We start from the raw sequence: 27,184 nt of genomic DNA, 5'->3' as shown, positions 1-27,184 counted from the left end.
TTAATTTTTGCAGCTCCAACATATTAAAATAATGTGATTTTTTTTTCGGTTATTGAATGCCATTCCAGAGACATGTCTAAATTCTTCATAGTCAGCATCAGGTAGCAGTACAGCTTAAAAAAAAGATAATAATAATAAAATACCTATGGTACTTTCTAAAGCCAGCCTGTTTGCCTTTCCTTCACAAACAGCCCATCTACGTGAGACTTAAAGGCCAACCTTAGAGGAACCTGCTGTTTCTCCTCCAAGAAATTGTTCTGCGTCTAGAGACACATGTGTTCCGTTTTAATTAGAAACCGGTGGGGCACTGGGCCGGCTGGCTAGCAGCTCAGGCCATGCTGGAAACCAGAGGGCTGAGTGGAGGCCAGGACGTCTGAGCATATCTTCAGGGTAAGATATTTGGTTACATAAGGGAGGGGAGCTATGGCCAGTCCGCCCATCTGGAGAAAACTTTCTGGGTGGCAGGAGCTAAGGATAGGGTGAAAGAAAGTGATACACTGGGGAGAGACGTGAGGTGAGGGGAAGAGGCCAGGCCCTGGCTGCCTGTGTCAGCCTGAGAGGTCAGCTTCACCTCTCCCCTGTGTCTACCCGTCTACCCCAAATCGTGGTGGGACTAAATCGTGGTGGGGTTCACTTGGTGCCTGTTTCCACGGCTCTGCAGCTCTCCTTCCTCATGATCACCTGGATAAACCCACTTCTCACCGCACTGGCTAACCGGCTGACCCACGGGCCCTCCCTCCGGGTTTTCCTGAGTTGGCAGAATTGAGAGAAAGGCAGGCTTTTCTGAATTCCCCTCCCTCTGCTTCAGAGCGAGTAGCTTCCCCCTCTCCTCCCTTCCCCCTCTCCTCCCTTCCCCCTCTCCTCCCGCCACAGTTGGACTTTCCTGCTTTTATAGCTCCCATTCCATCCCATCCTCACTAGAGCTTCCAGACCTCTCTTCCCACTAGGATGTGAACTATGTGACGCTGGTGACCAGACCTTCCACTTGCTTGTAGAGCCAGCCTCTGGTGCCACATCTGCACAAACTAATTCAGTGAGTGGAAGACACGTTTGTCAACCAAATGCAGGCAAAATCCAGGCTCGGTGGGAAACGGCTCTGACATTATCGTGTGCTTTTGCCGCCATCATGCCGCTTTCAAGGATGCAAAGCGTAGTTAAGACCTTGAGGTTCGTTGGGGATCGGGATTAATGCATCACACGGGACGGAAGATTGAAGCAGATAGGATCAGTAAACTTTCAGGCACTGAATGGTTTAAGAGCTGGGAAATTGGTTGTGGCTTGATGGTGAATAATCGCTCAGATATATGCGTGACCCTCAAATGTCAGTCTCACATCCTGGACAAGTCAGTGTTCCATTTGTGTGATTTATATTCACTTTGATTCCACGATACTTTTTTTTTTTTTTTTTTTTTTGCGGTACGCGCGCCTCTCACTGTTGTGGCCTCTCCCATTGCGGAGCACAGGCTCCGGACGCGCAGGCTCAGCGGCCATGGCTCACGGGCCCAGCCGCTCCGCGGCATGTGGGATCTTCCCGGACCGGGGCACGAACCCGCATCCCCTGCATCGGCAGGCGGACTCTCAACCACTGCGCCACCAGGGAAGCCCCACGATACATTTTTTTTGCTCACCATTGCCGCTCTGTTGGAATTAGTTGAGCTCATTTGTCGAGCTCTCGCGGCGAGCCGAGGCCTGTGGGAGACGCCTTGTGGGTATGAACCATCACAGCGGTGCTGGGAGACGGAGAGTGTCCTCACTGCACACGTGAGGGTCCAGGGCTCAGACTGGACCCAAGGCAGCATGGCTCTGTGCTCAGAGAGACTCCGTTTCCAGGCTCTGCTGCTTATAATTATGGAACTTTGGGGAAGTTACCTAAGTGTAGTCATTAAAGCCAGAATATTCGGTAAGAAATCAATGTTTGTCTTGGCCAACCCATGCTGGGCCAGTGCAGTTAGAGGAGCAGTGGTATGTGAATGACTTGCTACGCGTCAGATGCACACAAATTTACGAGAACTTTGTGACCTCTGTTCCCTTTCTCTGGGATGTGAGAAGTATGCTCTAAAGTTGGCATACTTTCAAGTGTGCTAGTTCCGGAGTTGGGAAGAGCCTGTTCAACTCACAAGCTGGGCAGGCCTTTCTCTTGGACCAGAAAGATTATGACCTGATCAGAAAAAAGCCCCACCACAAAAACCTCATTGAGCTGGTTACACATTATCTTCCAATATCAGCTCAGATAAAAAGGACCGTCTGGCCCCCTGACAGTCATGCATTGGCTTCTGCACAGTGTATTATTGTACAGCGCTTCCTCGGGAGCTATAATTAGGTGATGGCGTAAGGAGTCCACAGCACACATTTGAATAGTGACTCTATTTGTTTCGTGATGTCACTTGCTCACTCGAATCCCTTCTCATCATATGGCCTTCGCCGGAGTGTGGTTGGAATTCAACACACATGAAATCAGACCTTCACTGAGTTTTCTGTGAAGTAATGATAGCACTTAGGATGAATCATTTGGGACAAGAACCTTTACATACCTGAAACATTATGACTTAAGACCCGAAGTTCTGGGAACCTCACTTTTTAGCTCTTTAATCTGGACAAGCCCCTCAGCCTCTCAGAGGCTTCCTTTGTTCATCTGGAACTTGGGATTCATGGTACTAGTTAGTTCAGTGGGTTATAATGTACAGTGTATAAAATACCTGCCTTTCTTCCCCCCAACCCCAATCAATGACCACGTCCTAAACATTCCACCTCTCGACTCCTTCCACGTTTCTCTATATTCACGGCCACCATCCTGGGCCCAGCCGCTTTCCTCTCTTGCCTTAGACCGTTGCACTAGCCTCTTGGCTGGTGTCACTGCACCCACTCCTATATTCCTCTTATAAACTGGCTGCTTCCACAGTGATCTTTCAGGACAATTGCCTGGAACATAGCCTCTAGCTTAAAACTTTCCAGTGGCATCACTGTGCTCTTAGGGTAAAGCCCCCAGTTCCTCATCTTGACCTGTAAGATGCTGCATGATCTGTCCTTGTCTGTATCACGAAGTTCATGTCATGCCACTCTTCCCCTACCACCAGCATTCCAGCCAAATAAGTTTATTTTCAGCAACTCAAATACATCAAGAGCTTCCCTCTTTAAAAGCACTCTGCACTGGATGTTCCTTCTGCCTAGTACGTTCTCTACCCCTTCTTCATCCCCTCCCTGCCCTGCCAACTCCAGATGCTCCTTCAAGAGCCAGTTTGAAATGCCACCTCCTTGGGAAATCCTCCTGAGGCCTCCCCCGCCCCTCCCCCCGCATTATATAATCTCCTGATAAATAGACAAACTCTTCTTCCCGGCATATGTCATAACTCCAATTAAATAATTACCTGGGAAGATATTTGTTTAAAGCTGTCTCCCTCTCTGGACTGTTTCTAAAAGCCAGTCTTATTCCCAGTACACTAAGTGACACGTGACGCTCACTGATAAAACATTGTGGAGGGGATAAAGCTTGTTACTCCTCTCAGCACTTAATGCTGCCAGTTTTGCAGCTGAATATTCTTGGGGCACCTTTACTATTTAATCTCCAGCTTCCTCTTGGTTGAGGACAGATGGCTCTGTGTGAGGGAAACTCATCTCTGGGTTTTCTTGGCCACTGAGGGCTGGGTGGAAAGCATGGCAGGAGTCAGGAAGAGTCACTGACCTGCTGAATGTCAGAGCTAGAAAGACGTTTAGAGTTCAACAAACCCCATGGCCACATTTTACAGATGGGGAAACTGAGGCCAAGAGAAATTGAATGTTACGCCCAAGAGCAGAGTTAAGGAATGGATTCCGTGACCCTAAAATATTGTTTTCTCAGGCATTAATACACCCATAGAAAAAAATATATTTATACATGATTTGTAGAACATTTTCTAATTTTCATTTCTATTACTCCATTGATCTTCATAGCAGCCTTGGGAAGAAGGAAGGGCAAGCATTGTTCATCGTCATTATACAGATGAGGAAACAAGAACAGAGGGTCTAGGTGATCTATACCTATACCCAAGGTCAACACAACTTACAAGTGCAAAACCTTGAGTCCCTGAGCTTCTGGTTCTTGGAGGCATCTTTTCCCTCCTGTATTGCTCTGTTCCTCTTACAAATAAATACTTGGGTAACTCCATTTCTGGTAAGAAATGCATGGGCTGGGGAGCACCAGCTGGGAGCAAAGAAAAATTCTGTTTCATTCTCTTCCTTGCTTATTTAGTGGCTGTGATGTCTGTGACCCAGGCTTCCCACTGTCAGGTGACACTGCATAAAGTCAGAGGGTGTGATGGGAAGAGAGTGTAAGCGCTGTGGATTCAGCTTCATCTGGGCTTAAGCCCTGGCTCTGCTACTGACAACTGGGTGACCCTAACCAGCTGAACAGGAACCTCTCTGAGCCTTAGGTGTCCAGCTATACAATGCAGATACTGGCTGCCTCTCCCTAGCTTTGTTTAGGATTAAATGAGATAGTGCTTATAAGATGCAGAGAAAATAGAAGGCACTCCATAAACACTATTTATCTTAACAACCAAGGCAGCCTGGAGCAACAAAGTTGAGAAGGAAAATGTCAGAAAAAGCCAGCCTTTGGGTTGAAGAGGCGTGGGGAGTTGTCAGAAGGGCAAAATGAACCCTGGAGGCGTGGTTGGAAGGGGAGCAGCTCGGTGGGCTGAGGCAGATTGTATTTTAGCTGCAGTCTCGTTGGCTGCCTCCTGATGTCATGAGTCCCGGTGTGTCCTGCTGCATGAGGGTGTGCCTGCTCGCGGGGGTGGGGGGCTGGGGGGCGTGGCTGTGGAGTGTGGGGGGGCTGGGGGCAGGTGGTATCCCAGCTGCACCCCCCTCATCGCCAGCATCATCAGTACATTTCCACGCAAGTTACGTTTCCTACCTCTGCATTTGGAGGGTGAAAGTTAAAGAAGTAAAGGGGAGAAAATGTTTATAAATTCATCTGATTGTCAGTCTGAAAATGGTTCCATTCTTAAAGCCATTTGGGAGCTTTTGTTTCTCTAAGCTGTGACTTCACAAAATGCAGCCAGAAATGGTGATTTAAGGAATCTACTCAACTGCACTGACGCTATTTTATGAGTACCTTTCTTCACAGTCTAGAAGTTGATGTCTAAAACACCATCCCTAATGGTTAAACTAGAAAATATGCATTGAGGATGGTTTTTCATGAACAACATTTAAATAAAAATTTCATGGCAGACTCAGGAGCGAGGTGGAAGGGTTGTGGAAAGAGGTGACAGGTGATCAAAGTAGAGAGACCCAGTCAGAGAAAAGAGAGCCCAAGTCATTCCTGTGCAGGGTGGCCTGCTTCTGAGGCAGAAGTCATGGCCTTGGGGAATTTACCAGGTCCAAGGGCTGTGCCTCAGCCCACAGGCTCTGTCACTGCATTTTGTCTACAGATCAAGGGCAAGTCCAGGGGCAGACCCCTCCTCCCCAAGCTCCTAAGACTGAGATGAAAGCAGCAGCTGGATTAGTTAATTTCCGGCGCGAAATCACCATGGCAGAGGTCCAGAATCCCCCATTGGCATAGCGAGCTCATTCTCTCCTTGTAGCAGGCAGCCGTAGAACCGAGTCGAGTCAGAGGAATCGAATGTCTAATGGGGAGGGAGAGAGCATCTGAGTCAGCCCTGCCACGGGGGCCCAAGGGCACCAAGTCCCCAAGCCAAGGCTCCTCTTCCTTTGGGAGGACACTGCCCACATCTGCATCTGTGAGAGCTCTGTTCCCGTTGCCACCAGACCCCATTTTAAAGGGCACATCCTTTCTTCTGAGGAGACGGCAAAGCTTTCTCTCCTCCACGGAGTTGTACAGTCATATATTTTCCAAAGATGGAAAATGATGAATCCAAGTTAATAAATGAGATATTCGGTATGGCAAGGAAATTGAGGCATGTGCATATTCCTTGAAATGTCTCCTACGTGCAAAGGAAAAGAAAGCAAGTGATGATGTTACAACGTGTGTGGGTGGGAGAGGAAGGTGGTCTCTGGACTGCTCTGACTACCTTAGGTTAGTTAAATTGTTGAGAATAAGGAAGCAAGCAGTAAGTGTCTAAGTGGTGGTGGTGTGTCAATATGATTCACTGTCTTCTCTGGGTCTGGCTCCAGGTTCCCATTCTCCTGCTTCAACCCACATCCCTGGGATCCATCCACCCAGTGGCATCAGTGATCACATGGGCGCTGGTGACCCTTACCTCTCTATCCCCTTCCCTTTTCTGCTGAGCTTGGGGCTCACCTTCAAGTCCATCTTTGCCTTCAAGTCCCATAGGCAGCCTAAGTGCGCCACATCCAATGTGGTGAACTGGTCATCAAGCATCAGTGGGCACCTGCTGTGCCCACCAGTGGCTCCGTCAATCCCATCATCCAAACGTAAACGTGCGAATGAGTCACAATCCCACCTTCCCCCCCGCCCTCAAATCTAACCTGTTACCACATCCAGTAGATTATTTCTTCTTTCTATTCATCACACTGGTCTCCTCCTCTCCTTCCCGTTCCAGCTATTATTGCCTCGGTTCAGACCTTCAGCCACATCTTTCTCCTGGGCTGTTGCAGTTGCCTCCTAACTTGTGTCACTGTCTCTCCTCGTATCTCCTCCAAGCCGTACTCCACGCTGCTGCTGCAGGGATCTTTCTGCAGCTCACATGTAATTACGATGCGACCCTCAAAGCTTTGTGTCACCTGCAAGATAAAGTCCAAACTCTTCACTGAGGCAGGTGAAGCTCACCTGCACCTGGACGCTGTCCATCTCTCCAGCTTTCTCTTTTACTTCACTTCTCTAACCTCCTCACTTAGTACACGTTTATCACATACCTGCTTTGTGCCAGGTACCATGTAGGTGCCGGAGACACAGCAGTAAAAATAACTATCATCCTGTACCTTACAATCCGTCTACACCAAGCACGTGTTGTTTCAGCTTAATGCCTTCGCTCACTCAGTTCTCTCTGCTGCTCCCCTGAGACTGGACATCTACTGGCAGGAACAGTAATCCTTCAAGCCTTAGCTTAGGGCCCCTTCCTTAATGGAGACACCCCAGAACTCTCCTTCCTCTGTGCCCCAACTGCCTTGTATACACAGTTCTTTCCTGTGCTCAAAGTATTCGGAGGCAGGCCTCGCCCACCACATCCGACCTGTGTGACCTTGGGCAAGTACTGGCCCGCGGTTTCCTCATCTGTGAAATGAAGACAGTGATGATATTGCAGGAAAGGCAAAACTTTCTCTCTCTTCATCTTAGGTTTTCAGTTGGGACTCTTCAACAAAAAGATTAACAGGAGAAAAGCAGTTTACTAATGCGTGCAGCACACATCACTCGGGAGAAACCTGAATAAAAAGTAACTCAAAGCGTGGCTTAGAATTTCAACTTATCTAGCATCTTCAACAAAGAACAGTAAAGCTGGAGAGAAATGACAGGACAAAGGAAAGAAGCTACAGGCTTCCAAGGGTGGCAAACAGTGGGAAGGCAAATAAATGGGAGGGAACTAATGGAGTGAGATTTGTCTGCAGATTCCTCTGGGGCTATCGCTGGTCTGGTAAGAATCTGTCTCCAGTAAAAGGAGAATTTATATTGTGCTTTTAGACAGAAAAAGGGGAACTTCTGAGTTTGTTGCTTCTTAATTGCCTTTAGCTCAAGATAATTTTTATATCAAAGAGGCATATTTTGGGGTGACATATTCTGGTTTCTTTCAATATCAACTTCATAATGTTGTTTTAAACATAGTCTGGCCCATTGTGCGCACAATAAATATTAGCTGCTGTGATAATGATAATGATGATGGCAACAAGGGGGAGAAAAATGGTGCAGCCACCGTGGAAAACAGTTTGATGGTTTCTCAGAGTTAAACGTACAGTCATCACATGACCCAGTAGTTCCACTCCTAGGTATATACCCAAGAGAAGTGAAAACACATATCCACACAGAAACTTGTGTGCACAGAAAGTTGTACACAAATGTTGACAGCAGAATTATTTGTAATAGTCCAAACCCAGAAACAACCCAAATGTCCACTGACAGGCGAATGGATAAACAAATTGTGTATATAATACAAAGGAGTATTATTCAGCCATGAAAAGGAAGTTCTGATACATGTTACGACTTAGATGAATCTCTGAAACATTATCTGTCAGATGCCTAAGGGATGAGTTGGGGCTTGTAGAAAACAGCCTTCTGACAGCTTGTTCCAAAATGATTCTGTTAACAGAGACCTGAATTACTAGAATTTGGATGGAAAAGGGAGGAAGTGGTCCCAAACAACAGGTAGCGTGAGAAGAGGATCAAGCAAATACCAGGGAAGATGGTGGGACGGGGAGATTCTTGTCAGCACTGGTAAGAGGGTGGCAAGGAAGGAGGAGGTGGGCAAAGTGCTATGGCCACCACAAAGAGCGTGTGTGACCCACTCTCTGGGGAGAGCCCTGAAGCCAGGGTAGCGAATGAACAGTGAGACTTGGAGCAAAGGGATTTGGGAGGATTCTGTGGCTATGATTTAGAAGTCTGGAGAGAAATAAGGCAGCTGTAAGGAAAGACGTCAACTGTGGAGAATGCACAGGACAGTGTGCCAGGTGAGGCTGAAACGGTCAGTCTGCGGGATTCAGTAGAGTCTGCACCTAATAGCCGGGGGAGCGCGCCACCAGCCCAGGTTGAGATGGTGGACGCTATGGTGTCCTGTAGGACAGAGATGAGGCTGTGAGAGGGGACCACAGACCCCCTTACTCAGGGTGTATCTCCTAGTTCTCCAATTCCCAGAGTTCACTAGACGTTATCTCCCTTGGGTTCCTGCAGCCTTTGGTACCTGCCTCAGTTTTACCTTGTTCTTCTTTCTTAGTAGGTTGAGAGCATCTTAAGGGCAGATGTCCTGGTTGCCACACAGTTCAGGCAGGAGGCACTCACTCTCTGCTCATTCGGTAGAATAGCATCTGATTATTTAGGGAATAAGCCTGCCTTCCAGATACCCTCAGAGAATGAAAATGCCTTCCCAATTGATGGTTACAGATGGCATTCCTAACTCGTTGTCTGGGGGGGACAGGAAGTAGAACTCATAACCATCCTCCAGAAGAGGAATGAATAAGTCCCTAGGAGAGGTCAAAGGTCATCTCTTTTTTCTTTCAGCATCTGCATTTTTGCATGCGGGGGTGCATTTTGGTGGGAAGCTTGGAAGGGCTGTTCTTGGATAATGGTATGTTTGAGCTGGGAAGGGATGGAAGAACGTGAAGAGACTTGGTATGTGATGAAGCAGAAAAGAACAAGGAAGAGCTTGGTTTATTGGACTTTACCATGCAAACAGACTGGGCCGCAGGCATTGGTGGCAGTGAGGCTGTGATCAGGAAACCTTCACTTGGCTGGGTCTCTGCTGCTCCTGGGAGGCCCTGGGCCATGCGGCTGCGTTTCAGGGCTGTGCTTAGTGGACTGGTTGCAATAGTCAGTGTTACAGATGCACTGCAGCTTCTCTTCTGGGTTCTACGTTCCTGGGGGGTTGGTGAGGGGTGGGCAGGATACCATCTGCTCTTCGAGCCTGTGTTACTTGCCTGATAGGGCTTTTCATACAAATTTTTCAGCTTTCAGCATTGTCTGCTTATGACTATTTACCCCCACACTAAGGCCAGGAAGGTCAGCCTGGCCTCGTTGAACGTAATCCCAGATTGATAGTGTTAAACTGCCGTCTTCACTGTGTCTCCCCACTGTAAACGTCTCCCCTGGTCTGCATTGTTGCTACCCAGAGCATGCTTTGAGGGCCAGCAGCACCTATATCACCTGGGAGCTTGTTAAACATGCAGAATCCCAGGTTCCATCCCAGACCTGCTGAATCAGAATCTGCATTTTAACAAGCTCCCTGGGTGCTTTGTATGCACATTGAAGTTGGAGGAGGTCTGGTTGACGTAGACTGAGATAAGCACAACTTCTTAGCTGACCCCATATCACTCATTGCCCCTCCAAGTAAATATTCACTCCAGGATATCTTGATCTAAATCAGCTTGGTGTCCTTAAAAGCTCTCTCTTCACATGTGTGCTTCTGGCTTTTAGTTTCAGACCTCATTCTTATTTTTGTGTACAGAAATTTGTCCAGTACTTATTCTTCCATAACTTATTTCTCCTAAGGTGCTGCCTTTATTTCCCCATTAATCCATGTCCCACAGTCAACCCCATGTCTTCCCCAATTCCACCTCAAGCCTAAAATTCCAGAATGCTACACCATATGAGAGCCCACTGTCCCTTTCTTTGCCTGGGCATGAGTTGCGCAGCCTTCAGAACATACCATGTTTTTTCATTCACACTTCTGTATCTTTGCTCAGCTGGGGTCACCTATGGAAGTCCTTTTATCCCTTGGCTCATGCTTTCAAGGTCTGTGGGAACAGCTGTTCCCACATGACTTGCTTGAAGCCCTTCCTAGAGACATCAAAAGTATCAAGGCCACACTGCTCCCTCCTTTTCTCCAAACTCAGATAATTTGTCTATACCTACAATTAGGGCAGTAAATCCTATGGACCTTTGCATTGAGGTGGCAACTGGTTTATACATTTACTAAGAAAGAAGACAATAGTTTTCTTTTTTACCTTAAATTTTGAAATAATTTTAGATATAAAAATTGTCAAAATAATAAGAGGAGAGCTCGCATATACCCTCACTCAGCTTCCGCTAACGCTAACATTTTCCATGGCCGTGTACAGTGATCAAAACCAGGAAATTAACTTTGGTGCAATACTATTAATGAAACTGCAGAACCTATTGAAAGAGATTTCTCCAGTTTTCCTACTAATGTTCTTTCCCTGTTCCAGGATCCAATCCAAGATCCCACCCTGACTTAGTTGTCATTGTCTCCTTAGTCTCCTCCAACCTGGGAATAAGTCTTCTGTCTTTCCTTGTTCTTCCCATTCTCGACACCTTTGAATATTGCTGGTCAGCTATTTTGTAGAATGTCCTTCAGTTTGAGTTTGATGCTTTCTCAAGGCTAGTTTGAGGTTTTGCATTTTTGGCAAAAATTACCCAAGGGTGATTTTGTGCCCTTCCCAGTGCATCATTATTTCAGGGGACATGATGTCAATATGTCTTATTACTGATGATCTTAGCCTGCACCACCTGCTTAAGGTGGTTTCTGCCCAGTTTCTCTACTGTAAAGTTACCATTTTCCTCTTTGTAATTAATAGCTATCTTGGGAGAGATTTTTTGAAATTATGCAAATATCCTTTTCTCCTCAAATACATGCCCACTATTTTTAACATCCGTTAGTGGATCTGCCTATAAAACATATCACTGTGGCATCCACTGTGTATATATATTCATAAACGCTCAGTTGTGTAAGGTAAGTAAGCCCCTATTTAAATCACTGCAGTAGGGTTTTCTATTAATTGGACCTTCTTTGCATTGTCTTTCTAATGGGGTCCCTTATAACAGGGCTTTAATCTTCTAGATGGCACAATCAAATAAATTAAAACAGTCCTTCATCCATCCATCCATCCAATATTCCATTTTTTTTGGTAAAAAAGTTGATTGCCCATCTTCATTTTTCTCCCAGTTATGCCCTGACTGGTGTCCCCTACTCCCTGCTGTTTTTCTTTTTTTTTTTTTTGCGGTACGCGGGCCTCTCACTGTTGTAGCGTCTCCCATTGCGGAGCACAGGCTCCGGACGCGCAGACTCAGCGGCCATGGCTCACGGGCCTAGCCGCTCCGCGGCATGTGGGATCCTCCCAGACCGGGGCACGAACCCACGTCCCCTGCATCGGCAGGCGGACTCTCAACCACTGCGCCACCAGGGAAGCCCCGTCCCTGCTGTTTTGTTTGAATTATTTTGTGAACTGTTTTGTGCTGTTTTGGCCAAATGAGTAAGCCAAGGTAGGAATGTTAATTTTTTTGAGCAGATGGTTGTCAAAATCAATCTGAAAAAAGAGGTGCCGAATTGTTTTGCCGGAACGTGCCATTGTAGAACATGCCTGTCATGGACATCCGCTGTCTGTGCCTGCTCAGTGTCTCTCTTCCCTTCCTGAGGTCGCAGCACACAGCTCTCCTTTGCGGAACCTGCCCGTCCATGCTCTGAGTCCATGTGGTTTAGTGGAGCTGGGCCACCTGGTGGTACCATAGGTGGGCACATTCCCTAGGCCGGGACAGAATTAGCCATCCCTCTGGCCATAGTAATTGACTGAGAAATTGGCGTCTGGCTGTAGCTGACCAGTTAGAATCTCCTCCAAGATCTTTGGTGGCATTAATCACTGGGTATTTAAGAGAGTGGGATCAAAGCCTACAGCTTTCACTGGACCTCTTTGCCACCACGTGGGGATAAACAGACTGAGACTAAGGCCCACACAGTGGAAGACAGTGAAGTGGGAGAGAGTGAGAGGGGCCTGTTCCTCACGATGTCAGTTGATCACCTGGATCTAGCTTTTCCTGAAGCGATCCACCTCAGGACTTTGCAGTTGCACGAGCCAATCAGTTCGCTTTCATTGTTTAAGACAGCTTGAGTTGAGTTTCTGCTGCTTTAACTCCAAGTCCTGACAAATAAACATTCTTTTTGAGCATCTGCTACTGGTGAGGGCACAGGCTTGGGGCTCTTCAGGATTCAAAGCCGAGTCAGATGAGGCCCCTGCACTCAAGGGGCCCTCAACCTAGCACAGAACACAAGGTCAGTGCACGAATAGCCACAAGTGAAGGGACCCATGCGGTCAGCCTGATCCACCCATGGAGAGCTTGGCCGTAGGACCATAGTGAAGTGAGTGATGAGTACCAGCTGGGGGGAATTTGGAGCACTGAAGAGATGAGGGACATTATTCCTGGCAGAGGGAAAGGCTTGGGCAAGGGTCCAATCATGGAAAGTGTAAACAGCTGAATATGTAGTTTGAGGTTCTATGGGGTCATCCATAGTGACTGAAGGGTAAAGGTTATGCTAAAAAGGAGGATTTGGGAGACAAAAAAAAAAAAAAAAACTAGAGAAAAGATTTGTTGGAAACAAGTTGAGGAGGCTGTGATTGGCAGTCTGAGGGGTCTGAGTGGCAGCAGGAAGGTAGGACTGGATCTTGAGTAGAGAAGTGAGGTGAGGAAGATGAACTTGGCAACAGCGAGCAGAGCCGGAGGGGCAGGGGACCAGGGCGGGGCCAGTGCAACCGGCCGGCTCCACCTCAGTGCACAGCTGGGAAGGACCAGACAGAAGAAGAAGGCTGGAAGTGGGTGGAATCCCAGCCTCTGAGAACATTCTGCCGAGAGGCTTTGGCCATGTTTGCGCAAGAATCTTCCTCGTCGCATCATTTGAAAGCCAAACTTTTTATTTCACGCTAAACACTGTCAGAGGGAGCAGTGGCAGAGTCCTCCTGAACGCGAGTCAGCCGGCCCGGCACGCACACGTTTAATGGCATTCCAGACCTCGGGGCCTGGTAGGCGCCCTCCGAACCCTGCCCCGGCTCTGGCTCCTGCCTCACTCGGAGTTAGGATGTCGGGACCAGCGTCCCTCTTCTTACGTGGTGACTTTCTGAGCGGAAAAGGTCCGTCATGAGACTGCGACCCTCCCCCACCTGAGCCGTGCACAGCTCGGCCTTCTTAGAGAGGCCGCTGCTTTGCTCTCAGACTCGGCGCCATCCTGTTCGCACCTTCACTCCTCTCGCTCTCCCGGCCTCCTTGCCGCCCAGTCTTGAGCGAGCCCCGTCTGCACCGCCATCGCTAACCCCCAAGCGATGGGGGATGATGGTCCAAGTCACCATCATCACTCGTGTGGACTCCTGCCTCAGCCTGGCTGGCCTCCTCGCTTCCATGGTCTGTAACTCAACGAAGCAGCTAGAACAGTCCATTATCATCAAGCCAGATCCTGTCGCCCCTCTTCTTAAAACCTCCTGATGGCTTTCTGCCTGAGTCAGAAGAAAATCCTAAATCCCTAGGACGGCCCCAGGGACTCTACGTGATTTGACCCTTGCTTATCTCTCCAACTGTATTTCCTACCACTCCCCCTTCCCTTTGAGCCTTCCCGCCCGCTCCTCTGCCTGCCTCTGCTGACTGCTCTCTTTCTCTTCGTGGCCCATAGTGTGCCTCATCACAACAGAAGCTTGTATCTGTCAGGATAGGCTAAGGCATGCTGCAGTAACAAATAACCTCCACATTTCGGTGGCTCAGATAACACAGGGCTACTTCTCATTCACCAGGCCGTGTCTGCTGCAGGTTGGCGGAGTGGCCTTGTTCATCAGAGTCACTCCAAGTTGACTGAGCAGCCATCTTCTTGAACGTTTCTGGTGGCCATACTATAGAAGAAGAAAGAGATTCTTTTTTAAAAAATAATTAATTAATTAATTTCTTTATTTATTTTGGCTGTGTGGGCTCTTCGTTTCTGTGTGAGGGCTTTCTCTAGTTGAGGCGAGTGGGGGCCGCTGTTCATCGCGGTGCGCGGGCCTCTCACTGTCGCGGCCTCTCTTGTTGCGGAGCACAAGCTCCAGACTCGCAGGCTCAGTAGTTGTGGCGCATGGGCTTAGTTGCTCCGCGGCAAGTGGGATCTTCCCAGACCAGGGCTCGAACCCGTGTCCCCTGCATTGGCAGGCAGATTCTCAACCACTGCGCCACCAGGGAAGCCCAAGAAAGAGATTCTTGAGTCTCACAATGGCAATTAAATGTTGGCTCAGGAGAAGCCCATGTCACTTCTGCTCATGCTCTTTGGTCGGTCACTGGCCTCCGTCAAGCACAAGAGAACCCAGCTGTGTAATCTCACCACGTAGCCAGGAATGGAAGGGATCTGTCTTTATCTGGTGAACAACACAAATGAAGACCGTGAGAGCTGATTTTTCTGTGTATGTAGCATGGATTACAACCCGTTGGAGCGTCTTCCAGCTCAGCAGCTGTGAACTATGGCAGGGTTGGCCAGCTGGGTGGAGAGTGAGGACAGGGAAGGAGGGCTGGTTACTTCTGTTCAAGCTCTGGGAGAAACGAGAACACGGCTGAATTTGGCTGCTCACTGGACCAGTAATGCATGTAAGAAAACGTGACGGTTATTTCTCAGGTCCTCCAGGCCAAGGGTGCCTGTATACCAGTGGTGGGGTGGAAAGATCCCCCTGGCCAGAAATAACTTACTACCAGTGTCTGCAGTTCTTCCACTAGATGTCCATTCCTTTGGTTCTAAAATAGCATTTCCCAAGTTGTGTCCAGCAAAACACTTACATTAGATGTCAACAGATGCTCCTTGGTCAAATAAGATTGTGAGATGCTGAGTTAAACAACATGAAACGTGTTTTTCCTCTGCAGGTCTTCTCAGGGCCTTGTTTGATAGGTAACGTGTACTGTTTCTTCCTGAGATGGAATCAGACTATGCAGCATTTCCCCAATTTTTAAAATCAAGGAACTCTTGCCTCCATGGATGCTTCCCTAGTGTTCACCTAGACAGTTTGGGAAATGCTAGTCTGGGAGCCTTTTCAGTCCTATGGAGTCCCCTGGGGAAAGTGGACATCCCCAGGGGAGGCTTTCTGTGGGAGAAGGAAAGCAGTGTGGACAAGGTTTTGAGAGGATGGGACTCCAGAGGGGCCTTGGGGTGGGGGACAGAGGGTCTGAAAGGGAGAGGTCAGGTGCAACGATTATAAGTGATCCTGTCTCCAGGGTGGATGCAGAGTTAGAGCCCACACTTCTCACCACCCCCAGCCTCTCTGCTCCCTTCCCTCCCTTGCCCAATGACGCTCACCCGTCCTGCTCTCCAGAGCTCTGGCCTTGCCCCATCTCCACCTTCTCCAGCTACCGACAAACCAGGCCACCTCTAGTCTTAGCCCTTGAGTCCCTGCTGCCCGAAATGTCCTCAACTCCAGTCGGGGAAATTCCTATACTCTGGTTTCTCTTCAGATTGTATAAATCTTTCGCCTTTTAACTCTAGTCTGGGAAATTCCTTCTCTCCTTTAATAGTCTGTCAGGCAGACCACCTCCAAGAAGCCATCCCTGATACCTTTCCTCACCCCACAGCCTCAGCTGGGTTTATTGTCCCTCCAAGCTCCCATAACACACTGCGACTCTTCATCACTGCCCTTATCACTTTGTATTTTCATATTCTTATTTCTGTCCCTCTAATCTGGGAGCCCCTCAAGGGCTTTATCTTTATATCCTTATATCCTCCTCTGGTAGGAGATAGATACTCAATAATTAATTGGATGAATGAGGCCCAGGCACGCACGGGAAGTGTGTTAAAATCCCCTACATGTCCCACTTGAAAGAATTTCCCAAGTTAAAAGAGTCTATTCTACATGTTTGAAAACCTCATCTTGTGTGTCATGCCCACCTCTGCTGGTTCTCTGACCTCCTGGGGCCTGAAGTCTTCTCTCTGCCTTTCTCTCCATCCATCCTTCTGTCTGCCTGTTCTTCCCTCCGTCATCATCCCCTCAACTACATCTGATCCAGGTCACCTGATTCATGTCCTTTTTCAAGAAGAGCGAATGAGTCTTGGACTGTTAATGGCTATCCTTAGGTTTATGTTTTCCTAAACAGGAAGTAAATATCTTAAGAAGACAATCTAACCTGAAAGGTGAGAAGAAGTTTTTTTTTTTTTTTAGTTCGAGGTCGGCTTTAATGATTGAACAAGAAAGGGAAAACTAGAAAAAACCTGCAGGTAGAGAACCTGGACAGGTTGTTGTTGGCAGCCCAGCCAGGGCTGAGTCACGACTTTTGTGGGTCGGAGGCCCTTTTGCCTTTGTGGGCCCCTTCTCCGTAAAAAATGTTAACAATTACCAATGACCGCACTGGTATATAAAGGCGAACGTAACCCAGGCTGCTTTGGTATTCCATATTCGTTATTGTTACATTCACTTTTTCTTCAGATTTTAAAAATACTAAAAGTTAAACAGTTTTTGGATCACGAAACATTTCGTGGCCCCTAGGCACGGTGTCTGCTGTGCCCTGTGGGATGAGGAAGTAAGCTCCGAGCCCACCACCCTGCCTGCTACACCCTGAAAACGCACTGCCCTTCCATCCTTTTGCGTCACACTTCTCTTCCACCTGGAATGCCTGTCCCTCAACCCGCCCGCGCCCTTTGCACCGTCTACCTGACAGATTCCTGCTCACGTGCCAGTCCCAGCTTGAACGTCGCTTTCTTTTGCCAGATTTAGCAAATTAAAATACAGGATGCCCCGCTGAACTTCAGATAAACAATGAGTAATCATTTTAGTAGGGTTAAGTCCCAAATAGCACATGCCCCAAATATTGCATGAGACATAATTATACTAAGAAATTATGCATGTTTATCTGAAATTCAAATTATCCGGGAAGCCTACTCTGTAATTTTCCCTGACTCATTTTTTTTTTTTCAGGCTTTCTTCCCACCTGCTGCTTGTAGAGGCGTTCTGGCACTTTCCACGCACCCGTCACTGCACATCCTCCACCCCGTCTGCACTCCCATCATCATTATCCTCACCTGCCATGGGGCCGGGACGTGGCAGTGTATTAGTTGTCACATATGAGTAAGTGGGTGCTTTCCTCTTATTTCCCTAACTCTCTATTTATTTTCAGTGATGACTTGGCAGGATCTGGTTTTGATTTCATTCAGGAAGTTGTGTGGGGAGATAAGAGTCAAGTTAGCTACTGTGTGGGATTGCAGTAACACCCTTTTAACAAAGATGTGTCCCAGGAAGACAGTTGGGGCTCAGACACTTCACAACCTGATGGAAAAAAGCCCGAGGCCCGTGGTGGGCACTTATGGTCCCTCCCTGCCACCGTGCTCCGAGAAGGTAGAGGGTGCGAGGGCTCAGGCTCCCTCCTCCCCGTGATGCTGGGGTCAGGTAGCAAATCAGCTGTGGCCCAAGAGGGTGCCTCTGTGTGAAGGGGAGGGGCTTTCTGGTTTTGAGACTTAGGTTCAGGGAATTCTTATTTTCCATCTTAACTTTGGGAGTGGATCAATTCTTTTAAAAGTTCTTTTAAACTGTTACTTTGGCATCTGACACACAGGAGAAAACCAGCCCGAGATGACGGTGGGTACAGCCCCACAAGACCGTCAGAGCCTGGTGTCCGGGCTCCTGATCCCGTGCTCTCATGCCACCCTCAGCAGCAAGGACTCAGAGTCAGACGCCCAAAGAGAGAAACATTCCTCTGAGGACCACTGTGAGGGGGGACCCGCCCCCCCAAAACTATGGACCAGCCAAAGCACTGGTGGTTCCTAACAAATAGAACTGCGTGAACATTTGCGGTAAGCACGGCGAGAGTTCCTTTTCTTATTGCTGCTAAGAATTTCCCAGCTTTCAACTCTCCCTTTCTTGGTTGAATGAAATTTCCAAAGTTGACCACTTGTTAATCATGCTGAACAAGAAACCCACAATGCCCAAATGTCCATAACGTGTGTGTGTGTGTGTGTGTGTGTGTGCGCGCACGTGGGGGGCTGCCCAGTAGTTTCTGACTCTTATTAATCTCTAGTCCCCCGCTCTGCTCATCCTGGTGCTTATAGGAGCAGGCAACATGGCCCAAGGTAGTTTCAAGGGACGGTCAACAGGTGTTATGAGAAAGAAAACAAAATCATGGGCAGTTTCATGGTCCCATCCATCTGGGGAAGTCTGCACGCTCTGCCCCTCCTGGACGGTCACAAGGTTCATTAGTTTAATAAAGGCTCTGATAAGTTCTACACTTCTCTAACTTCAAAAAGACGTTGTTTAACTCAATGTTTTCCAAACTTGTTTGATCAGAGAACTACCTCACTTTTTACGAGCATCTCACCTGGTCCATCACCCTGGGAACACACTTTGGAGAGACGGTAAAAGGAGTGGAGGTAAGCAAGCGTTCGCATTCCTCTCCGAGCTTTGGACCAGAATCTGGCTTAGAGAAGGTGAGCTGGCCTCAGCACTGCCCTGGCAGCAGGACTCCAAGTGCCCACAGTGGGTACCAGCCACTCTACCTGGGGGATGGTGAGTGTCCGGAAGGGGAGGGCATTTCCTGTACTTCCCTGACTGTGGTCGGCTGGAAAGCCTAGGCTGGTGGCCACTTAGAAGAGTCTTAAGAGCGTCAGAGTTTCATTTTGGGTTTGAAACACTGTACAAGGCCACCTTTTAATAGTCACAATGCCGCCTGTGACACAGCACGGGGTGTGTGTCATCTGAGGAGGAAGCGTGCTCTCTTCCCACAGTCCAGGGCCGTGGCATTTCCTCTCTTCAGTGTGTTTTTCTTGCCAGCAACAACTAAGCCCAAGGCCACCATTTGCACAATTCCAGGGATTCTGCTACTTTGCTGCGGAGAACCCACGTGAACGGCGTCTCCCAGGGCTGTGCAAAGCGGTGGTGCGGTCCAAGCGCTTGCCTGCCGCAGGGTTTTGCCAGGACAATCCTATCTATTTCGTAAGTCCCGCCTCAATGTCACCTCTAGTTAGAGCAGGCCCCGGCTATTTACTATTATGATATCCTGTTTGTATTCTTTACAAATGGTGACTCATTTATCGACACCTGAATCCCTACATATTTTTACTTTTTTGAAAATTGTCTGTCTCCCCCTCAAATAAAATATCAACTCCACAGGGTTGAGCAGAGTTTTGTTTGTTTTTTTGGCCAATGCTGGATCCTTGGTGCCTTGGACAGTGCCTGGCACAGTGTCGCTCGCCCCAAGTATTTGTTGAATGAATAAACGAAGAACAGCTTTGCAAGTTCTTCCCCAGTTGGGTGGTGATTGGTTGTGGGGAGTTGATGGACAAGGCCACTGACCAACCAGTGGGCTGAGTGGTAGTGAAGGGCACGGCCTTCCAGCCTGGGCCAGTCATGGTCCGGGCCGGTGAGGAAGCACAGAAGTACAGAGAGCAATAGAAATGAGTTTTTATTTGTAAAAAGTTACAAAATAATATTGTACAAAAATAAAGTCTGTAGAGAACTTTGGTTGTATAACACAAACGACCGAGACAGATCAGAGAAGTCAAAACTTCCAAAGAAGTGCACTCCTTACTGGATCAGATGGTAATCGCGATGATAGAGAAAAATCACAAACTTTACCCTTTTGTGGATTTGGTGGAGCGATTTGCTTCAGTTAAAACCTGCTTATGGTGTGTAGCTGATGCTGGGAACAAGCTGTCAGCACTCGTTGAATCCCACGGCCCCTGTGGGCAGAGACTCTCCACGGGGAGCTGGGGCTGGGGCTGACCCCTGGGGACACCAGCCACCAGGTCAGCCAGGACTCTCTGAATCGGACAGAGGATCCTGGCCTGCATCGAACTGTGCTTCGTGAATGACTGGTCGGCTGGGTCTGTCCCTGTTTTGAGCAGGCTGCTCCTCAGCAAGGTCCCTGCTTGGGCCCCAAGAAAGGACAGAAGGGAGGCCCTTTCCCTCTATTTCTGAGTCGTGTAAGGGGAACTGAAAGGACAGAGGGTGCAGAACGATGGACAGCTCGGGTCTTTGGGGGCGGGGCGCGGGAAGGGATGTCTGGTAACTGCTGCTTCTTGGTTACTTTGTAAAATGAACATGATTATTTGAGGGAGGCCAGTAGGCTATTTAACGGCTAAATCTGTCATAGTTTGGGGCTAATAGTGAGGGATGATCTGATAAAAATCCCTTTTATGAGATGTGTAACAAGCTCTACAGTAGGGCTCAGTGCATTGAGCATGGGTCAGCTGCCAGACGAATCCATGATCTGGGGCGCTTAGGAGAGGGTTGTTCTCACCCTCCACCTCCACCCCGTCAAAGGCTTTCCGCATCCGGGTGGCAGGGCATGTGTGCTGAGGCTGGCCCGGGCCCGTCTTGCTTGCCCACCCTTCTGGGGCACCTTCTTCCGAGGGAGGGGCAGCAACTGGTGGCTTTTTTGGCAACTGGCTGACCCCACTTCCGGGAGGCCTGGCGCACTCCTTGGCTGCACTGGGGCCGAGCATGTTTCTCAGGAAGGTGGTGGATGGAAGGATAGAGGAAGAGTCTCCACAATCAGGGCAGAACCCTGGCTACCTGACAGGACTATTACTTTGAGGTCTGCATTGAATCCAGGACTACCTACTAAGGGGACTTTAACCTTTGATATATATGGTTATGCACACGATAGACAGATACACGTGGAGGGGAGTGAGAGCTTAAATACAACAGGGAATGGAGCACACAGCCTATCTGCTGGGAGACAGAACTGTGAAGAAATGAAGCCGAGTGCCCCGGTCTCTGTGTCCTGCTCCCGAAAAGGGAGCCGGTCAGAAATGTTCCTTCTGACACGTTTCTTCTCTAAAATATGAAAACAACAGGTAAGACGCTGAGATCTGGGGGAATCACACAAGAGCTCTTCTTAAAAAAGGTAAAGTAAGTGATTTTTTGCCTAGCGAAAAACTTTTTAATACTTTGAAAAGCATGGACCCTTGTTCCCAATTAAAATTTCCTTTGTCACCTTCTTTTGCATTTTGCGAGCACATATACTTTGGCACCTTTGAAAAGAAACTTTAATAAATAAGGGAAAAAAGAGAAACTCATTAGTGAACGGTAATAAATAACAATAACTTAAATCTCAATAAATATTTTCTCTATACTTCTGTATCTGAAACAGATGCATTGCATCGAGTAGCTTCTCTGGTCACTGGTGACCACGCATAACGGAGCTGGGGTGTATGTAACATCTGTCTCTCTGTAAACCGAGAGCCCGGCGGCCTCCCCGCCCCAGTGCAGCTGGGGGCCTTCCCCGAACGCTCTCCTGCAAGAATGCTGCCGAAAACCACAACTGGTTTCCTGTTTCCAAGGACAGAAAGGAAATACCTTCAGGTTTGGTTTTAGTCATGAGGACAGCCTTTCTGGTTCCTAGCCAACCTCTTCCCACCTCACACACCATGTTTGAAATCAATCACCCACTGTTCCCCAAAACGCTGGCTGGAGTAAACCTCAGGCCTGAACCTTCAAAAGCAAAGGTTACTACCTCTCGTGTGCGTCTTTGCTTTTTTTTCTCCTCCTTGCCGGTGTATGTCTCCACTGAGTGACAGAAAAATAAACCTTTCTTGCTTTCAGCAGTAAAACGTAATGACAGGGAATGACACCAGTAGGACCATTTCCCTGGTGTCTCCAGACATGTGAAAACAAACCACAGGAGATATGCTGGTTTGGTTTCAAGTGCATCCGCAACTGTACCCGTGACCGGCGACGGTGGACTGTATCGGATGAAACGATGGCAACACCCAAGCAGGGACACCAGCCCTGAGCTTCTGGTGACGCTGGCCGCCATCTGGGAGAATGCAGACAGCTGTTTCCTCTCTCTCCCGCCCAGTTTTCTGTCGCTGGATCTCCCTCTGCCAGGCTCCCACAACGGCTGCCTGCCTCCTCCTCGACTCCTTGGTCCTTATCTTCCACTCCGGGCAAACATTTTCTGGGAACCTTGGTCCCTTTCTTTGCACTTTGTGGCAGGAATGCAATACACAGCAGTCTCTGGAGCGGGAGTCAGATACATCCACAGCGTTTGGCGGAATGCTTTCTCAGAATATGGTAAACCAGGTTATCGTCTAAAAAGGACAGGTCGTCATCGAAGGCGAGGGGTCTGCAACACGCCTGCCCGACTTTGTCACTCACCAGCCTTCTATTTTTGGACAAGTTTTTTAATATTTTGTCATACATTGTCTCGGCTGCATCGCATGAGCCGCTGCAGTACCTGAAAATGAGTTCCTCCTTGGTTTCGTAGCCCAAACCCAAGTCAGTGACATTCAGATGCACGGCAGTTAAGACGCACCCCCGATTTCGGCCCCTCGGGCCCCGCCGGCCTTTCCCTCGGGAACTCTCCGGGCTGGCGGCTGCAGCCTGCCGGTGCCGCTCTCTGCGAGGAAGCACGGCCATTTGTTTATCGGGTGACCTTTTCAGTCTTCTAATGGTGGCTTGTATGAAATCCATGACATCATCAAACTGATCAGGATAATCCTCTGGCATATTTGCTGTGCAACAAGAAAACAGAAACGGTCACGTGAGACAACAGCAACGACCGCTTCGAGGAGGCTCCAAGACCCCAGTGTCTCCTAAAGGCGGCCAAGCTCGGCCGCGGGGTGAGACTGCCAGCTCAGGGACCGCTGTCACCCCGTCCGCCCCGACCCTGAGGACACAGGCCGAAAGGTACCCTCCAAGACTCCGCGGAAGGGAGTTCATCCGCTCGAAAGAGGAGACTGACACGGGGCGTGACACACTTCCTTGCTGAAAACAGATCCTTAGAAGTGGAATCATCTGCCATTTTGTAACGCGTCTGTATTGAGGGTGCAGATGCTGACGGAGGCCCCTTCTTCTTGTTCTAATAACGTAACCTACAGTTGTGGTTCTCAAATGTGAGTGTGGATGGGACTATGCCGGGATGCTCACGGAAATGCAGAGTCCTAGCCCGACCCTTAAGGGAAGCGTGGGGAGAGGCCGAGGAATCGGTACTTCTAACGAGCCCTGGAGAAATTCTGATGGGGGTGGTCCATGGAGCATACGTTGAGAAACCCTGTCTTAGAGGGTGAAAAAAGGATTAACCTTGGATTGGGCTTGGAAGACACTGCTGCTTTCACCTGGAATACCGAGGAGTGCTCTTTCCTGAAATCCACCCCGACTTAGCACCTCTGCTCAGCTGAGTGGGACGAGAACCATTCTGACAGATCACATGAAAAGCTCTTGAGCTCAACTGTATTTTAGAGCTTCCTTAAAAAACATTAAACCTACTTTTCACTAACACAGAGACTAATTTACCACTTCTTTGGATTAGCATGACTTTAAAAATATATGGTCATACTGTAAGATGACATTATTTTTTTTTTTGCGGTACGCGGGCCTCTCACTGTTGTGGCCTCTCCCGTTGTGGAGCACAGGCTCCGGACGCGCAGGCTCAGCGGCCATGGCTCACGGGCCCAGCCGCTCCGCGGCATGTGGGATCTTCCCGGACCGGGTCACGAACCCATGTCCCCTGCATCGGCAGGCAGACTCTCAACCACTGTGCCACCAGGGAAGCCCAAGATGACATTTTTAAAAAAAATTTTCGTATATTTTATTTAACCTTATATTTCTTTTTTTTTTTTGAGTATTTAAAGTTAATGTATTTTCTTTCTTTTTTTTTTTTTAACATCTTTATTGGAGTACCATTGCTCCACAATGGTGTGTCAGCTTCTGCTCTACAACAAAGCAAATCAGCTATACATATACATATATCCCCATATCTCCTCCCTCTTGCGTCTCCCTCCCTCCCACCCTCCCTATCCCACCCCTCTAGGTGGACACAAAGCACCGAGCTGATCTCCCTGTGCTATGCGCCTGAATCCCACTAGCTATCTGTTTTACATTTGGTAGTGTATATATGTCCATGCCACTCTCACTTCGTCCCAGCTTACCCTTCCCCCTCCCCGTGTCCTCAAGTCCATTCTCTATGTCTGCGTCTTTATTCCTGTCCTGCCCCTAGGTTCTTCAGAACCATCTCTTTTTTTTTTAGATTCCATATATATGTGTTAGCATACGGTACTTGTTTTTCTCTTTCTGACTCACTTCACTCCGTATGACAGACTCTAGGTCCATCCACCTCACTACAAATAACTCAATTTCATTTCTTTTTATGGCTGAGTAATGTTCCATTGTATATATGTGCCACATCTTCTTTACCAATTCATCTGTTGATGGACACTTGGAAGTTCCTTAAAAAACTAAAAATAGAACTACCATACGCCCCAGCAATCCCACTACTGGGCATATACCCTGAGAAAACCATAATTCAAAAAGAGTCATGTACCACAATGTTCATTGCAGCTCTATTTACAATAGCCAGGACATGGAAGATGACATGTAAATGTATCATAGCAGTACATGGACTGAGGCGCTGTTTGTGGGCAGACGGTGGGAGGGGGGTGTCCAGCCTCTGCTGCGGGCTGTCACATGACTCCCACTGGCTCTGGGTGCAAAGAGGACAAGAGATGTGCATTTTAGGGAGATCACATGGAGGAATGATTGAGGCGATGCTTCTACGATGTTTGAGACCTTTGGACAAACGCGTGAATTTGCAGTCTCGTGGCGTTTTCTGCTGTGTTTCAAGCATTTGCTTTGGCTGATCAAGTAAGAGAAGAGTAACTTTGAACAACTGAATACATTTTTAAAAGAGGAAAGCAATTCAAATGCCCATTTATTAGGTACTCAACCTTTTATGCTCTCCATCCCATTTTCAGGTAATTTAGTATGTTTAGGGTTATATGTGGCTTAGGACAATATGCCACAAAAGAGTTGTTAGCAAGAGGGAATTTTTTTTTTGCCAAGCCCACGTTAAAGCAGAGAAGGATTACACTGGGCCTAACCCACGTCAAATTGTTTTGTCATGAACAAATTCTTAAAACAGATACCAGGTATCCTGTTGTGTAAAACATAACCCAGCTAAGGCAACGTAACCACATCTATTTCTGTTTCTCTCTCTCTCTCTCATCTGTGTGTGTGTGTGTGTGTGTGTGTGTGTGTGTGCAAAACATATGACATATAGTAGTGAAAAGAGTGGGGATGGTGTGGAATTTCCAGATCACCTTGTTGCCCTAAAGCTAAAACCTAAAGTTTGGCACTGGATGGTCCTGTGCACAGAATTCTCAAAGCTGCTTCCACTGGTCTGTGCCCCATCGCCTCTTGCCCCCGAGCCCCTGCATTCCAGCCCCTGCATTCCACCCTCCTTCAGTCTGTTGCAGTTTTAAGAGCAACACTCTTAAAACTGTTAACGCAGCTCATGTCCCTCCTCTGCTCCAAGCCCTCCAATGGCTCCCCATTTCCCTTGGCATAAAAGCCAAAGTCGACACTGGCCCAAGGCCCTCCCTGACCTGGCCACCCACTGCGTCCCAGCCTCTGTTACCACTGACCTCGTATGCAACTTCCTTCTTCCTTACTGCCTCCCCCTCCAGCTTCTCTGGCCTTCTCACTGTTCCTCAAACACAAGGTTTCACAACCTCAGTACTACTGACATTTTGGGCTGGAACATTCTTTGTTGTGGGAGCATTTAAGGATGTGTAGTTGCATCCCTGGCCTCTACCCAGGAGACGCCAGTAGTGTCCCCCAGCCCCATCCCAACAGTGACGAACTGAAGTGTCTTCAGATATTGCCAAACGTCCCCTGGGGGCAAGATCACCGTGGTTGAGAACCACACAGATCAGAACACAAACAGGGACGCAGGGCCTTTGCGCCGGCTGTTCCCTCTCTGCCTGAAACACCATTCCTGCAGAGTACCCAGTGGCTCACGCCCACATCCCCTTCAAGTCTGCTCAAATGTCACCACCACCAAGCCCCACCTTGACCTCCCTGTTTCAAATGCAATCCCTCCCGAGCCCAAAGCCAGACCCTCCTGCCCTCTTCCCTCCCCAGCATAATACTCACTACCTTCCAACACACTGTCTAACTTTCCTTATGTTGACTACTTGTTGTCTGTCTTCTCTGAGCGAATGTCACCTCCACGAGGCAGGGACCTTTGCGTGGCTTGCTCACCAGTGGAGCCCAGGTGCCTACAACAGGATCTGGTCCCTGGAGGCCCACAATGATTTCTGAACGAGTTAGGTCACTTTATGAGGGGAGAAAGAGAGAGTCCTTAATTTATCCAGGGGACACTTGGGCTTCAGCTGAGAACCGCACCATGATGAAATGAAAGCCTCCAAAATAAACAGCCTCTGTCAGGCGGGCAGCCGCAGTGTGAAGAGCAGCACAGTCATCTCCCTCCTGCAAGCGAATAAGCAGCGAATAACCAAGCTCACTCCCTTGCCAGCTTCCGGCAGCTTTAAAGTGTCAGCTCTCAAAGCCCACTTCATCCTGAGGATTCAGAAAGGTTCTGGCTCCAGGGGAGTAACGTTTTCTCAAGAAGGACTGGAAGAGTGGGAGAGTATTGGAATCTGAATTTGTCGTTTCCTCTGAACCGCTTCTACTGGACTTCCTTAGGAAGTTTCCATCCTTCCTCCCTCCCTCTCTCCCTTCCTTTCCTTCTCTGTTCTTAAAAAAAAATGTTGAATCGATAAAGATATGGCACATATATACAATGGAATATTACTCAGCCATAAAAGGAAACGAAATTGAGTTATTTGTAGTGAGGTGGATGGACCTAGAGTCTGTCATACAGAGTGAAGTAAGTCAGAAAGAGAAAAACAATTACCATAGGCTAACACATATATATGGAATCTAAAAAAAAAAAAAGATGGTTCTGAAGAACCTAGGGGCAGGACAGGAATAAAGACGCAGACATAGAGAATGGACTTGAGGACGCAGGGATAGGGAAGGGTAAGATGGGACAAAGTGAGAGAGTGGCATGGACATATATACACTACCAAATGTAAAACAGATAGCTAGTGGGAAGCAGCCGCATAGCACAGGGAGATCAGCTCGGTGCTTTGTG

The 27,184-nt window shown here is 48.3% G+C and overlaps 1 protein-coding gene across 2 annotated transcripts in view; it reads right to left on the bottom strand.

Moving 5' to 3' along the window:
* Nucleotides 1-19,693: 19,693 nt before the first annotated feature.
* The window catches only part of GDNF (glial cell derived neurotrophic factor), a 29,036-nt gene continuing 21,545 nt past the window's right edge, over nucleotides 19,694-27,184 (bottom strand). For both annotated transcript variants that reach the window (XM_027092668.1, XM_027092669.1), the window contains exon 3: nucleotides 19,694-22,763. In XM_027092668.1, the coding sequence (XP_026948469.1) occupies nucleotides 22,279-22,763 (485 nt within the window). In that variant the 3' untranslated portion in view covers nucleotides 19,694-22,278. The remainder of the gene's footprint in view (nucleotides 22,764-27,184) is intronic.

The sequence above is a fragment of the Aethalodelphis obliquidens genome, unplaced genomic scaffold (assembly GCF_003676395.1).
Source record: "Aethalodelphis obliquidens isolate GAN/ISIS:26980383/991018 unplaced genomic scaffold, ASM367639v1 scaffold80, whole genome shotgun sequence".
NCBI lineage: Eukaryota > Metazoa > Chordata > Mammalia > Artiodactyla > Delphinidae > Aethalodelphis > Aethalodelphis obliquidens.
This window is presented reverse-complemented; position numbering and strand designations above follow the sequence as displayed.